General features: G+C 38.2%; 1 protein-coding gene and 1 long non-coding RNA gene across 2 annotated transcripts in view; one reads left to right on the forward strand and one right to left on the reverse strand.

Moving 5' to 3' along the window:
• Positions 1-15689, forward strand: part of LOC309977891 — a 1160683-nt gene that overhangs the window by 984275 nt on the left and 160719 nt on the right. The window lies entirely within an intron of this gene.
• The window catches only part of POF1B (POF1B actin binding protein), a gene marked incomplete at both ends in the record, with an annotated part of 99815 nt that continues 88703 nt past the window's right edge, over positions 4578-15689 (reverse strand). The window contains 2 exon segments of the mRNA XM_082864384.1: positions 4578-4583; positions 6092-6206. Coding sequence (XP_082720510.1) covers positions 4578-4583; positions 6092-6206 — 121 coding nt within the window.

A 15689-nucleotide genomic window follows, 5' to 3' on the forward strand; every position in this document is an offset into this window, starting at 1 on the left:
GTAAAAATAACGTGCTGTATTCAAACTAGTCAGCATTCAGTAGAATCCATGTACCTGGATAGAATATATAGCACTATTGCTAAGACTCTTTGTCAATTGGGTTATTCTTTAATGATCACTAAGAGAAAAAGAAGGAATCTGTTAGCCATTACATGTTAGACCGGTGCTTTAAGCTTTAATTCTATAGAGTTCATCTAGGGATCTTGTTAAAATATACTAATTCCATAGGTGCAGGCCGGAGCCTACAATTCTGCATTTCTAGCAAGCCCCCAATGTGTTACCACCATAGAAACAGTAAGGTGTTAGACAAAGCCCCCAGTGTAATTCCCGTACACTTTGCCAACTTTGCTTAAACAAATATCTGTGGGTGAGTACATAGAGGAGATCCATACTGAAGACTTGGCATTTGAGCTGAGACATGAGTGGCAGGAAAGAACCAGTCATGAAAATCTTATGCAAGTGCAAGAGCATTCAAGGCAGAGAAACACACATGCAAATGCGAACAACCTGAAATGGTACCAGCTTTGGCTGGATCATGGTGAAGGGAGACTGATAAGGGATGAGACCTGTGAGAATTTGAAATGGGAAGTCATTGGAGGGTTTTAAGGAAAGGAGTGATATGATGTGATTTACGTTTTGAAGATCACTGTAGAGGCTGTGTGAGGAATGTATTGTACAGGGACCAGAGGAAGCAGGCAGCCATGTGAAGAGGTTATTCCAGTTGTTCGTGGTCACAGTGGTGCTGGAGAAAAGCAAATGGATTTTCTTTCTTATAAATTGGGCCTAGAAAACAGCCAAGATGGACACATAAGAATTCAGCCCATGTTACAAACAAAAGAAAAAAACAGCCAAGATAGAACACATGAGAATTCAGCCCATGTTACAAACAAAAGAAAAAAAAAAGCACTTTTCCAGGACAGTCCAGGGTCATTAGGGTCATTATGTGCAGATGAATTTGTCTGATTGTCACTTCTATGCGGCCTATACCATGATGGACAGGAAAATATTTAGAATTATTCAGGTAGACTTCTCCAATTCACGTCTCATACAGGACAACCACCAGTTTGAACCTTGGCCTTCCCTTAAAGATATGTATGATAGATGTAGTATGACAGATAACTTTTATTGTAAAATATCTTCAACCACATACAATATAATGAATCCCCATACAGCCATTACCCAGCTTCAGCAATCATCACCTTATGGCCAATTTTGTTTCACTTTTACTCTTCCTCACTCCTGCTTTCACCAACCTGCCTCTCATTGGTTTATTTTGATGCCCCCTTCTCTCACTGGCTTAATTTGAAGTAAATCCCAGACAGCTTTTTAAGAATTTTTGAAGGAAAACAGCAGAGATTAAGAACTGGACTTAACATCTCATCTACAAGAGACCAACCCAAGATTACCAAGACTGCCTGGCTATCATGTATTATAATTATGTCATACAACGATTCCAGTCTTCCTTTGTAGACTCAAAAGCAGTATGTCTTATTTTGTCACTAAAGATTAATGGTTTTATAAGACAGATGTAGTTGTTTATTCCATTCTTTGTTTTTAAAAAATATATTTTATTTATCCTAGGTTGGGCTTGAAATACGTTGCACTTTTTTATTGGACAAAAAAGTACTATGGAAATCCAATAAATTCAGTAATGGTGTGTGGTGGGAGAGAGAGACCTTGTAGGGAAGTCTTTTCATGGCTTATTATTTACTTTCGAGGGAATTATGTCTACATGTTATCTTTGTAGATTATAACAGGAAAGAAGTGGGAATGGCTTTTTGTTAAAGTGATCTAAATTGGGTGGTGACATGCAATTTTTTGAGCTTTATTTTTTTCCTTTTGTACTGTTTGTGTAAAGACAAAGTGTAACAGTTAAAGCCCCATTACAAAGAAAGGAAGAATGCTTTATGGCATCTAGTTATGAACTTAGAGAATTACAGAACTTAGAAGACTAGGTTTGTAAGCAAATAAATTCTCATTTAAAGCAGAAACCTGCATCAACCAGAGGTCCAACTATGTTAAACTGCTGTCTCTAGTAGTCCACATCAGGATTATTTTTATAGTGGTGCTTGTTAGCTCTAACATAAACATTCACATGATAATAACTTCCTGACAAAAGTATACAGCTAAGCTAAAACTCCATTCCGCATGTTTCCTACTAGGACTTCCACAAAGACCATACAGATATATATTTTATTTACACACTTAAACAAATTACTTTGCATGTCATTGCACAGTCTCCATTTTATTCAACATCTAAAGCAAAATATGCTGGGAATAGAAATTAGATAAACAGGCATTCCTCATCCAACAATATCTTTGCAATTTTCAGAGATAAGCTGTGCGAAACTTGTGAGAGGAAAAAATCACTAGTATTTCTATTGAGCTTAATCAAAAATTGGAAAAGAAATACATACATTTAACTTTGTTAAGTATAATAAGCACCTTGTTATGACCCCCATTTCTCACTATGCATGGATCAAGTGAGCCAATGAAGTGCTGACTTCTTAACTATCCCAAATTTTGGACACTTATTTTTATTTAAGAGTATTTTAGGAAAATCACACTTGTTCTAATTTTCAGACAGTTATGGTGGCACTTTTCTATCAAGCTACTAAAAACTTTCACTTATATGCAATGGGTAGATAACATGGCATAATTACAGTTACACATGAGTAGTTAGCAGAGGAGAAACTACCCTGTTCTTACACCAAGGGAAAAAATGTAAGGACTACATAGCTCATGAAGAATATTAACATTTTCTATCACAAAATAACTAATAAGACTGGAATTGTATCAATCCACATTATAGAGCTTAACATTTAATATTTTTTAATATATTTTCTTTTTTTGGCCACACTGCATGGCATGGAAGATATTAGTTCCCCAACCAGGGATCAAACCCTTGCCCCCTGCAGTGGAAGGGCAGAGTCTTAACCACTGGACCGCCAGGATGTTCTCAAGCTTAACATTTTAGTTGAGGTAGTAAAATAAAATAAGGCTTTTAGCTTCATATCAAGACTTATTTGGATATTTACATAAGTATTAAAAGCATTTTCTCTCTTCATTTGTGGTTTGATCTCATGTAGTGCCTTATATGTTGCTGTCTTAACAGTTTCTTAATATAATGGATAATTATTAGAATATAATTATAAGGAATGACAGAATTCTATATAGTTACTTGCAGAGACATTTCAGTGCAAAATCTCATTCACATGTAAACCCAAATTTATTTGTTATCTTAATCTATACTTTGTCAAATGCAAACAGTTTAATTTTTGCTAATTCTTAACTTTAACCAAAGGCCTTGACATTTTAAAAATTTATTCTTATCTACTACTGTATTTAGAAAATACTTTAGTTCACTTTTAGTAAGGTCATTAGAACCCAATTAATCAACCAACTTCTAAGTACATTAAATATTCTACTATAAAGTCTCTCCCAAGTAGAATACGCGTATCAAGTATTTGTTTTCGTTATTTTTATTCCTTAAGCTTTTACACAGTATTTCAATGTTGTTTTGTCTACTGCTATAAAAAAAAAAAGCCCACCTTCCTTCCACCAGTTACTATAATAGTAGTGTTACAGGTTTTTTGTTTGTTTCTCTGTCTTTTTGCGGTATGTGGGCCTCTCACTGTTCTGGCCTCTCCTGTTGCGGAGCACAGGCTCTGGATGCGCAGGCTCAACGGCCATGGCTCATGGGCCCAGCCGCTCTGCGGCATGTGGGATCTTCCTGGACCAGGGCATGAACCCGTGTCCCCTGTATTGGCAGGCGGACTCTCAACCACTGCACCACCAGGGAAGCCCAGTGTTACAGGTTTTTAAGGAAGTGGTTGGGCTCATTTGGGGATGATATGCTTCAAAAGAACAGATTTGCCAAGCTACTGATATGTACTTAGAACCATAATAGCATAATGTACAATTTAGTGGATTTAGGTATTTTAAAAAATATGCTTCCCACTTCCCTGCTAAATGAAATTAATCATCACCTTTGATTTAGTTCTGTCTCCAAGAGGTATGAATAGCATGTAATAAATCACCTCTTTTATTCACAAAGTCTAATGTGAGAAAAGCAAATATATGCTGTATATACCATGCACTAAACTGTTGTTTTTAATTCAATAGTATTGCTTTTTGTTGTTGTTAAAACACAGTATTTACTCTTGTAGCTAAATTGCACATCTAATATCATAGAAAAATCTTCTAATGGAATAACTTGTAAAATCTCTACCCCAACAAAGTTAATTCAGTGTCTAGGAAGCACCCTATTGAAAAATAGTGGATTAAGTCCTACAGTGCCTGTAATTGAGTTTTAAAAGTGGTGTCCCTTGTAAAGCAATTATACTCCAATAAAGATGTTAAAAAAAAAGTGGTGTGTTGCTATACTGAATACAAAAATGTGATAGAAAGGATTCAGGCCTTATAAATGGTTGGAGAAACTCTCATCTGTATATCTAATTAATTCCATTAGACTTCCTGGGTAGTAGCTTGGTTCAAAATATTGATTGGCTTTAGTTATGGAAAAATAACAAAGTACTAATGAAGACAAAAAAATTTCCTTTGAGTTGGAGATTCATTCACGGCTAGAAAAGAAAAAAAAAAGTCAGTTTAGAATGGGTTATAATTAATTTAAAACATTGTAATTGTATGCACACAGTTGTAAAAATGATTTAAATTGATATGAATAATACCAAGGGAAATGTATGGCACAGTTTGGGCAGTTTTTATATGTATATTCAATGAAACAATGGTTTGTCTGACTTTAGCCAAAGTATATGTTTCAAATGATTTTAAGCACAAGGGAGGGAGATGTGAGTAGATTTACTCCTTGGTGTCATAGTTAGAAGTTAAATATGTCCAAAAGTCTCTGTTAATAAGTACAGATCTATCATCTGTGAATTTACTTAAATATATTTTGAATTTGCTATCAGTATCTAGTTCCTTCAGATATTGAGTTTGATGTTCATTGCTGTATGCTGTTAATGAAAGGAGAAGTAATGACTATTATTCTGTAGACCCTTTATTTGGTAGGTCTTCACATTGATGCCACCTCTGAGACACATGTGGTTAGTAGCAGCAATTGCTTCTCAGTATTAAATTTCAGAATCAAATAAACTTTGAGTGACAAATTTTAAATCCTATGCTGACTTTCTCTTGTTGCTCAACTGGTTCTTGGGCCACAAAGCACCCTTTGTCAATTAATAATTAGTAATAAATAATTCTCAACTAATTAATGACCTAAGAAGCACAATATATTTCAAAGCTTAAATTTTTATCTTAGGATTACTAAGTGTTGGTTGCTTTCACTGATGATAGATAATCATGTATACAAGATTGATGGCTTTATTGTAGTCAGAGAAGTGCTTCAGAGCTATCAACTTTCTGAATTTTTTGGTTTATTCAAATATTTGAGCTTGTTCAACCAAAAGATAATTTTTTTAAAGTGAGTTATTTAACAGATATTTAATTTTATTAACTACATCTGTAGTAATTTATTAGTTATACATCTGTAGTATTTTATTAATGATAAATCTACATTTAAAAATTTCCTCAAAAGGTTGTACAGAATAATTGATTGACATACATTTATCTATTGCTCATCATGATATACTTAAGCATTTTAAGACTTTTATTGAAGTATAATAAACATAGGAAAAGTGCACATATAGGTGTACAACTAAATGAATTTTCCCAAACTGAACATGTATATGCAACTATCACTCAGATCAAGAAACAGCATATTATTAGTACCCCAGTAGTCCTCCTTTTGTTTCCTTCCAATCAGTACCCGACCTTGATGATAACCAACCACTTCCTGACTTTAATAACCATGGATTAGTTTTACCTGCTTTCAGTACCTAAGAAGTTTTTAACATAACAAGACAAAGACTGTCATTTTCATAGTGTTAAAAGTGAGATTCTACGTCATTTTAGAATGTCCTACAATGTGCAGGGAAGTCCCCCCACATCAAATTATCCAGCCCAAAATGTTAATAGTGCTGAGGTTGAGAAACTCTGCTAACACAACACAATGGCCTTAGGATTTTTTTCTCCCTAATTATATACTCGAAAAATGCCCAAGTGAACTTACACAAGTCCATTTGTCTTCTATTTTCTCAATCACAATAGTCTGTGTGTCACTACCTGGTGGTATATATTCATAGTCATCATACAGGAGGCCTAAGATAGGATATTGTGACCTGTACCTATATAGAAAAAAAAAGTTAGTTTACAAGCTGGACAAGAAAATAACTCTCATTACTTTTTAGTCACTCCTAATTTGATCCTCCTTATTTAATTAATTTGGCTTTGAATGACTTTTAACTCTTTCTAAAAAGAAAATCACCTCTCAGTGGTACAAAGATTTACTACGGCTATTTTCAAGAGAGTAAGAGGGAAGTACTTTTGCTTCTGGCAATAATGGACCACTGGCTGCACAATACAGTGATCCCAGAGAAGGGAAGCAAATGACATGAGCACTACAAGTGCCTAGCTCATGGCCTGGAGTCAGAATATGTGGAGCAGAATACCAGACAGGAGAGAGCTACATAGTTGGAGAGAGGTCATGGGATCTGTAGAGAGTTCCCCCACAAGTCCTTGGGTGAGCACTGATCAGTATAGGCTTGTGAAAAAGCTACTGAGGCTAGGGAAAGAAGCACTGAAAAAGAGCACTCTTCAAATTCCTGGAGTTCACATAGTAAAGGGAACTCCAATCTGTGTTCCACTAACCAGAGTGGAAAGACCTCCTAATACCAGAGGGCATCAGGCAAATACTACAAAAGACTATCACCTTAGTAGTGAGAAAAATTACCAATGGCATTTTTCACAGAACTAGAACAAAATATTTCACAATTTGTATGGAAACACAAAAGATCCCAAATAGCCAAAGGAATCTTGAGACAGAAAAACGGAGCTGGACGAATCAGGCTCCCTGACTTCAGACTATACTACAAAGCTACAGTCATCAAGACAGTATGGTACTGGCACAAAAACAGAAAGATAGATCAATGGAACAGGATAGAAAGCCCAGAGATGAACCCACACATATGTGGCCACCTTATCATTGATAAAGGAGGCAATAATATACAATGGAGAAAAGACAGCCTCTTCAATAAGTGGTGCTGGGAAAACTGGACAGTGCATGTAAAAGAATGAAATTAGAACACTGCTTAACACCATACACAACAATAAACTCAAAATGGATTAAAGACCTAAAGGTAAGGCCAGACACTATAAAATTCTTAGAGGAAAACATAGGCAGAACATTCTATGCCATACATCACAGCAAGATCTTTTTTGACCCACCACCTAGAGAAATGGAAATAAAAACAAAAATAAACAAATGGGACCTAATGAAACTTAAAAGCTTTTGCACAGCAAAGGAAAACATAACACCAAAAGACAACCCTCAGAATGGGAGAAAATATTTGCTAATGAAGCAACTGACAAAGGATTAATCTCCAATATTTAAAAGCAGCTCATGCAGCTCAATTTCAAAAAACAAACAACCCAATCCAAAAATGGGCAGAAGACCTAAATAGACATTTCTCCAAAGAAGATATACAGATTGCCAACAAACACATGAAAGGATGCTCAACGTCACTAATCATTTGAGAAATGCAAATCAAAACTACAATGAGGTATCACCTCACACCAGTCAGAATGGCCATCATCAAAATAATCTACAAACAATAAATGCTGGAGAGGGTGTGGAGAAAAGAGAACACTCTTGCACTGTTGTTGGGAATGTAAATTGATAGAGCCACTATGAAGAAAAGTATGGAGGTTCCTTAAAAACTAAAAATAGAGCTACCATACGACCCAGCAATCCCACTACTGGGCATATACACCAAGAAAACCATAATTCAAAAAGAGTCATGTATCACAATGTTTATTGCAGCTCTGTTTACAATAGCCAGGACATGGAAGCAACCTAAGTGTCCATCGACAGATGAATGGATAAAGAAGATGTGGCATGTATATTCAATGGGATATTACTCAGCCATAAAAAGAAACGAAATTGAGTTATTTGTAGTGAGGTGGATGGACGTAGAGTCTGTCATACAAAGTAAGTCAGAAAGAGGAAAACAAATACCGTATGCTAACACATATATATGGAATCTAAAAAAAAATTGTACTGAAGAACCTAGGAGCAGAACAGGAATAAAGATGCAGAGGTAGAGAATGGACTTGAGGACACGGGGAGGGGGAAGGGTCAGCTGAGACGAAGTGAGAGAGTGGCATGGACATATATACACTATCAAATGTAAAATAGATAGCTAGTAGGAAGCAGCCACATAGCACAGGGAGATCAGCTTGGTGCTTTGTATCCACCTAGAGGGGTGGGATAGGGAGGATAGGAGGGAGATGCAAGAGGGAGGAGATATAGAGATATATGTTTATGTATAGCTGATTCACTTTGTTATACAGCAGAAACTAACACACCATTGTAAAGCAATTATATTCCATTAAAGATGTTAAAAAAATAAAATGAAATAAGCTGTAAGGATATATTGTACAAAACAGGGAATATAGCCAATACTTTATAGTAACTAAAAATAGAATATACTTTAAAATTGTGAATCACTACATAGTGTACTTAAAACTTATTTAATATTGTAGATCAACTATACCTCAATAAAAAAATTTGGACTAAAAAAAGTACATATAAATGAAAAAAATAGCAAAAAATCATGAAGGGGAAATGGAAGTATACTACCATAAAGTTTGTATGCTACATGTGATGAGGTATATTATTTGAAGATAGACTGTGATAAGATAAAAAAGAATACTTTAAAACTTATACCAATTATAAGAAAGTAATATACCCAATAAGCCAATAAAATAGATAAAAACAATAATGAAAGAACATTTAAAATATCACTAAAATTGATATAGTTCTAAGCAGACTAGTTAGCAAAGAAAGAGCACACAATTAACTGATATTAAGAAAGAGAAGCTATCACCTCACACATGTCTTAGAACGGCTATTATCAATAAGACAAGAAATAGCAAGTGTTGGCAAGATGTGGAGAAAAGGGAACACTTGTGCACTGTTGGTGCAAATGCAAACTGGTGCAGCCACTATGGAAAACAGTATGGAGAGTCCTTAAAAAATTAAAAATAGAACTAGCATATGATCCAGCAATGTCACTTCTGGGTATTTATCAAGAGGAAATGAAAACACTATAATATATCTACACCCTCATGTCCACTGTGGCATTATTTACAATAGTCAAGACATGGAATCAATGTAAGTGTCCATCAATATTAGAATGGATAAATAAAATATTATATATATAATAAATGTATAATATATATATACATATATTTACACACATACTGGAATATTCTTTTTAGTTTTTAAAAAATTTTGTTTATTTTTAAAAAATACAGCTGGTTCTTGTTAGTTATCTATTTTATACATATTAGTGTATATATGTCAATCCCAATCTCCCAATTCATCCCACCACCACCCCGCCCCACACTAGAATATTATTCAGCCAAAAATGAAGGAAATCCTACCATTTATGACAGCATGGACGGACCTTGAGTGCATTAAACAAAGTGAAATAAGTCAGAGAGAGAAAGACAAATACCATATTCTCTCACTTATACATGGAATCTAAAACAAATGAACTCATAGATAAAGAGAATATATTGATGGTTGCTAGAGGTGGGGGGTGAGAGTGGGCAAAATGGGTGAAAGTGGTCAAAAAGTACAAACTTCCAGTTATAAAATAAATAAGTCCTGGGGATGTAATGAACAGTGTGGTGACTATAGTTAATAATACTGTATTGGATAATTGAAAGTTGCTAAAAGATTAGATCTTAAAACGTTCTCATCACAAGAAAAAAATTTGTAATTATGGATGGTGACGGGTGTTAACTAGACTTATTGTGGTGATCATTTAGCAGTATACACATAGTGAATCATTATTTTGTACATCCAAAACTAAAATAATGTTATAAGTTAATTATATCTCAATTTTTAAAATTTTAAAGGAGATACTTTGTCTTGAAAACATAATAAAGGAGTATTATGACAATTTTATGCCAAGAAAACTTGATAACTTAGATGACATGCACCAATTCCTCGAGAGACACAAACTACAAAACAGAGCTGACAGAAGACCTCAAACTTCCGAAAAGACAAGAAAACCTCCACATAACCTGATAAGACAAAAGGAAAAAAAAAGGAATCAGGACAGGGAGGGAACTGGGAAAGAAGAAAGATTCCCGCACCTTGGAAAGTCTGCTCACCAGTGGAGAGATCAGACTGGATGAAGGGGGAGTTTCGGAGCCTAAGAGGGGAGAGCAAACAACCAGTTCGTGTAAGGCAAAATGGAGAGTAACCTGCACAGAGGGCTGGAACTGCCACCCTGCACTCCCCAATCTGAAACACTCCTCTGTTGGTGAGGGTGGGAGTTGGGTGCTTAAGCTCAGACTCCGAAGTTCGGTCCCAGGGAGAGGACCAGGGTTAGGTGTGGAAGCAGCCTGAAGAGGTCAGGCAGTGGCAACTGAAAGTATACCATGAAGAAGCCTTGGCCAACCAGAGAAACAAGGCACCATTATTGGGAGGTGCATGAGGAGAGGGATGTGACCACAAGCTTCTTTCCCTATGAGTGCTCCCAGTCAACAGGACACTGCCTAGAGGAGTTCTCAGGGTGGGCGTGAGTCACCACCTCCATCTTGGTCTCCAGAGGCAGGCACTGGCCACCTCTTCCAGACCCACAGGCAGACACTGGAACCCATCTGACTGTCTCAGGAGTGCCCTGATAGCTCTCACTACAAGGAAATCCACCAGTGGGTGCTGGGACTGTCAGCGTGTGCTAGGACTTCACCCGCTGTCCCAGGAGCACACAGAAACCTCTCACTACTAGGAAATTCATCAGCGGGTGCCAGGACCTGCCCCACTATCCAGGGAGCATGTGGATAGCTCTCGCTACAGGGAAATCTGACAGTGGGTGTCCGGATCTGCCCCACTGTCCCAGAAGGAGAGGGATAGCTCCCACCACTAGGAAATCCACCCAGAGTAGGGGCTGAAACCACCACTGAGAGCCAGGGGTTGTGTGACTAAGGAAGAAGAGCTGAAATCTCTCCTCGGAGCTGAATGAACTGTGGAGTTACACCTCTGCTGATGGCTTCCTAAATTCAGCACCTGTGAAACATCCAAAAGGACAAGAAGAACTCCTGCACTTGGATGGATATGGCACTAGTAGCTGTGGGATTTGTGGGCATGTACACACGGGGAATGTGCCAGACCAGAGTCTGAGCAGCCTCCATAGCTCCCATGGCAGGTCCAGGTGAATGAATGCTGCAGTCCTAGGAACTGACCTCAGTGGATCTGTGCCAGTGACTGGGTGAAAAGAATGCCTGAGAGTCACCAGGGCCAATTGCTGGCATACCCACAGTTAAGGTGGGACCAAGAGCAGTGCCAACAACAGTGTACTTTGTGAGTCCACACAACGGATGAAAGGGGACACAAAAGAGCACATTCACAGTGAACACCTCCAGAGGAGGAACACTCATTAGCTTCTCTCTCAGTGGGAGTCCTCCAATCCCACATACTTCACATCACACCGCAGATCAGAATCACAGCAAAGAAAAAGATCTAGGGACCTCTACTCCAACAAATAGAGAAGACCCCACCCCTCACAGGGCAGTAACAGCCACTGGGAGCAAAGGGGAGGTCCTCTCAATATCCAGGGCAGGCTCTGATCACCACAACACCAATCAAACACCTTACCAACGGGATAACAGCAAAAGCCAATGGACCAACCTCACCCACCAGGCAGCAGACAACAGAAGCAAGAGGAAGTACAATCCTGCAGCCTGTGAAAAGGAGACCACAAACAAAATAAGTCTGACAAAATGAGATGACAAAGAAATATGTTGCAGGCTAAAGAACAAGAAAAAAACCTACAAGAACAACTAGATGAAGAGGAGATAAGCAATCTGTCTAAAAAAGTATTCAAAGTAATGATAGTAAAGATGATCCAAGATCACAGAAAAAGAATGGAGGCATGGATCGAGAAGATACAAGAAAAGTTTAACAAACACCTAGAAAAACTAAAGAACAAACAGAGCTGAACAACACAATAATGAAAATAAAAATACACTAGAGGCAGAGGACCTTTAAGAGGGCAGAGGAGTAAGACGTGGAGAACACTTTCCTCCCCACAAATACATCAAAAATACATCTACATGTGAAACAACTCCTACACAACACCTACTGAACACTGGCAGAAGACCTCAGACTTCCCAAAAGGGTGTGTGAGGAGAGAGGATTCAGAGCACCACCTAAACGAGCTTCAGAGACTGGTGTGAGCCTCAGTTATCAGTGCATACATCAGAGACGGGCATGAAACGCTAACACTGCTGCTGCAGGCACCAAGAATCCTGTGTGCAAGCACAGGTCACTATCTACACCACCCATCCCAGGAGGCTGTGCAGCCCGCCACTGCTAGGGTCCTGTGATCCAGGGACAACTTCCTCAAGAGAACACACAGCACACCTCAGGCTGTGGCAATGTCACTGCGGGCCTCTGCCACCACAGGCTCGCCCTGCATTCTGTACCCCTCCCACCCCCCGGCCTGAGTGAGCCAGAGCCCCCTAATCACCTGATCCTTTAACCCCACCCTGCCTGGGCGAACAACAGACGCCAGAGGGTGACCTACATGCAGAGGTGGGGCCAACTCCAAAGCAGAATCCCAGGAGCTCTGTGAACAAAGAAGAGAAAGGGAAATTTCTCCCAGCAGCCTCAGGAGCAGCGGATTAAATCTCCACAATCAACTTGATGTACCCTGCATCAGTGGAACACCTGAATAGACAATGAATCCTCCCAAAACTGAGGTAGTGGACTTTGGGAGCAACTATAGAATTGGGGTTTTCTTTCTATGTCTAATTTGTTTCTAATATTATGTTTATCTTAGTTTAGTATTTAGAGCTTATTACCATTGGTAGATTCGTTTATTGATTTGGTTTCTCTCTTCCTTATATATATATATATGTATTTTGTTTGTTTGTTTTTTCCTTTTTCCATTTTTGTGAGTGTGTATGTATATGCTCCTTTGTGTGATTTTGTCTGTATAGGTTTGCTTTTACCATTTCTCCTAGGGTTCTGTCAGTCTGTTGTTTTTTACTATAGTTTCTAGCACTTCTTATAATTGGTGGATTAGTTTATTGGTTTAGTTGCTGTCTTCCTTCTTTTTATTAATTACTTAATTTTATTATAATAATATTTAAAATTTTTTTTTTACTTTAATAACTTTAGGGTTTCTTTTTTCTTTTCTCACTTTTCTTCTGAGCTGTGTGGCTGACAGGGTCTTGGTTCTCTGGCCGGGTGTCAGACCTGAGCTTCTGAGTTGGGAGAGCCGAGTTCAGGACAGTGGTCCACCAGAGACCTAAGAGCCCCTCATAAGATCAATCAGCAAGAGTTCTCCCACTGATTTCCATCTCAATGCTAAGACAAAGTTTCTCTCAATGACCAGGAAGCTCCAGTGTTGGACACCCCATGCAAAACAACCAGTAAGACAGGAACACAGCACCACCCACTAGCAGAGAAGCTGCCTAAAATCATAAAAAGTTCACACACACCCCAAAACACACCACTGGACATAGTCCTTCCCACCAGAAAGAAAAGATCTAGCCTCAGCCACTAGAACACAGCACCAGTCCCCTCCACCAGGAAGCCTACACAACCCATTGAACCAACCTTACCCACTGGGGGCAGATACCAAAAACAAAGGGAACTATGAACCTGCAGCCTGCAAAAAGGAGACCCCAAACACATCCGGTTAAGCAAAATGAGAAGACAGAGAAACACAAAGCAGATGAAGGAGCAAGGTAAAAACCCACCAGACCAAACAAATGAAGAGGAAATAGGCAGTCTACCTGAAAAAGAATTCAGAGTAAAGATAGTAAAGATGATCCAAAATCTTGCAAGTACAATGGAGAAAATACAAGAAACATTCAACAAGGACCTAGAAGAACGAAAGAGCAAGCAAACAATGATGAACAACACAATAAATGAAATTAAAAATTCTCTAGAAGGAATTAACAGCAGAATAACTGAGGCAGAAGAATGGATAAGTGACCTGGAAGATAAAATAATGGAAATAACAACCACAGAGCAGAAAAAAGAAAAAGGAATGAAAAGAATAGAGGACAGTCTCAGAGACCTCAGGGACATTAAACACACCAACATGCGAATTATAGGGGTCACAGAAGAAGAGAAAAAGAAATGGACTGAGAAAATATTTGTAGAGATTATAGTTGAAAACTTCCCTAATATGGGAAAGGAAACAATCAAGTCCAGGAAGCGCAGAGAGTCCCATACAGAAAATATCCAAGGAGAAACATGCCAAGACACAGTATTCAAACTATCAAAAATTAAATACAAAGAAAAAATATTAAAAGCAGCAAGGGAAAAGCAACAAATAACATACAAGGGAATCCCCATAAGGCTAACAGCTGATCTTTCAGCAGAAACTCTGCAAGCCAGAAGGGACTGGAAGGACATACTTAAAGTGATGAAAGGGAAAAATCTACAACCAAGATTACTTGACCCAGCAAAGATCTCATTCAGATTCGAAAGAGAAATTAAAACATTCAGAGACAAGAAAAAGCTAAGAGAATTCAGCACCACCAAACCAGCTTTACAACAAACGCTAAAGGAACTTCTCTAGGCAGGAAACACAAGAGAAGGAAAAGACCTACAATAACAAACCCAAAACAATTTAGAAAATGGTAATAGTAACATACATATCGATAACTAACTTAAATATAAATGGATTAAATGCTCCAACCAAAAGACATAGACTGGCTGAATGGATACAAAAGCAAGACCCATATACATGCTGTCTACAAGAGGCCCACTTCAGACCTAGGGACACATACAGACTGAAAGTAAGGGAATGGAAAAAGATATTCTGTGCAAATGGAAATCAAAAGAAAGCTGGAGTAGAAATTCTTGTATCAGACATAATAGACTTTAAAATAAAGACTGTTGGGCTTCCCTGGTGGCGCAGTGGTTGAGAGTCCGCCTGCCGATGCAGGGGACACGGGTTCGTGCCCCGGTCCGGGAAGATTCCACATGCCGCGGAGCGGCTGGGCCCGTGAGCCATGGCCGCTGAGCCTGCGTGTCCGGAGCCTGTGCTCCGCAACGGGAGAGGCCACAGCAGTGAGAGGCCCGCGTACTGCAAAAAAAAAAAAAAAAACAAAAACAATAAAATAAAGACTGTTATAAGAGACAAGGAAGGACACTACATAATGATCAAGGGATCAATCCAAGAAGAAGATATAACAATTGTAAATGTTTATGCACCCAGCATAGGAGCACCTCAACACTTAAGGCAAATGCTAACAGCCATAAGATGGGAAATTGACAGTAACACAATAATAGTAGGAGACATTAACACCCCACTTTCACCAATGGACAGATCATCCAAAATGAAAATAAATAAGGAAACACAAGCTTTATATGATACATTAAACAAGATGGACTTAATTGATATTTATAGGACATTCTGTCCAAAAACAACAGAATACACTTTCTTCCCAAGTGATCATGGAACATTCTGCAAGATAGGCCATATCTTGGGTCACAAATCAAGCCTTGGTTAATTTAAGAAAACTGAAATCGTATGAAATATGTTTTCTGACCACAACACTATGAAACTAGATGT

Source organism: Leucopleurus acutus, assembly GCF_964270905.1.
Source record: "Leucopleurus acutus genome assembly, chromosome: X".
Lineage (NCBI taxonomy): Eukaryota > Metazoa > Chordata > Mammalia > Artiodactyla > Delphinidae > Leucopleurus > Leucopleurus acutus.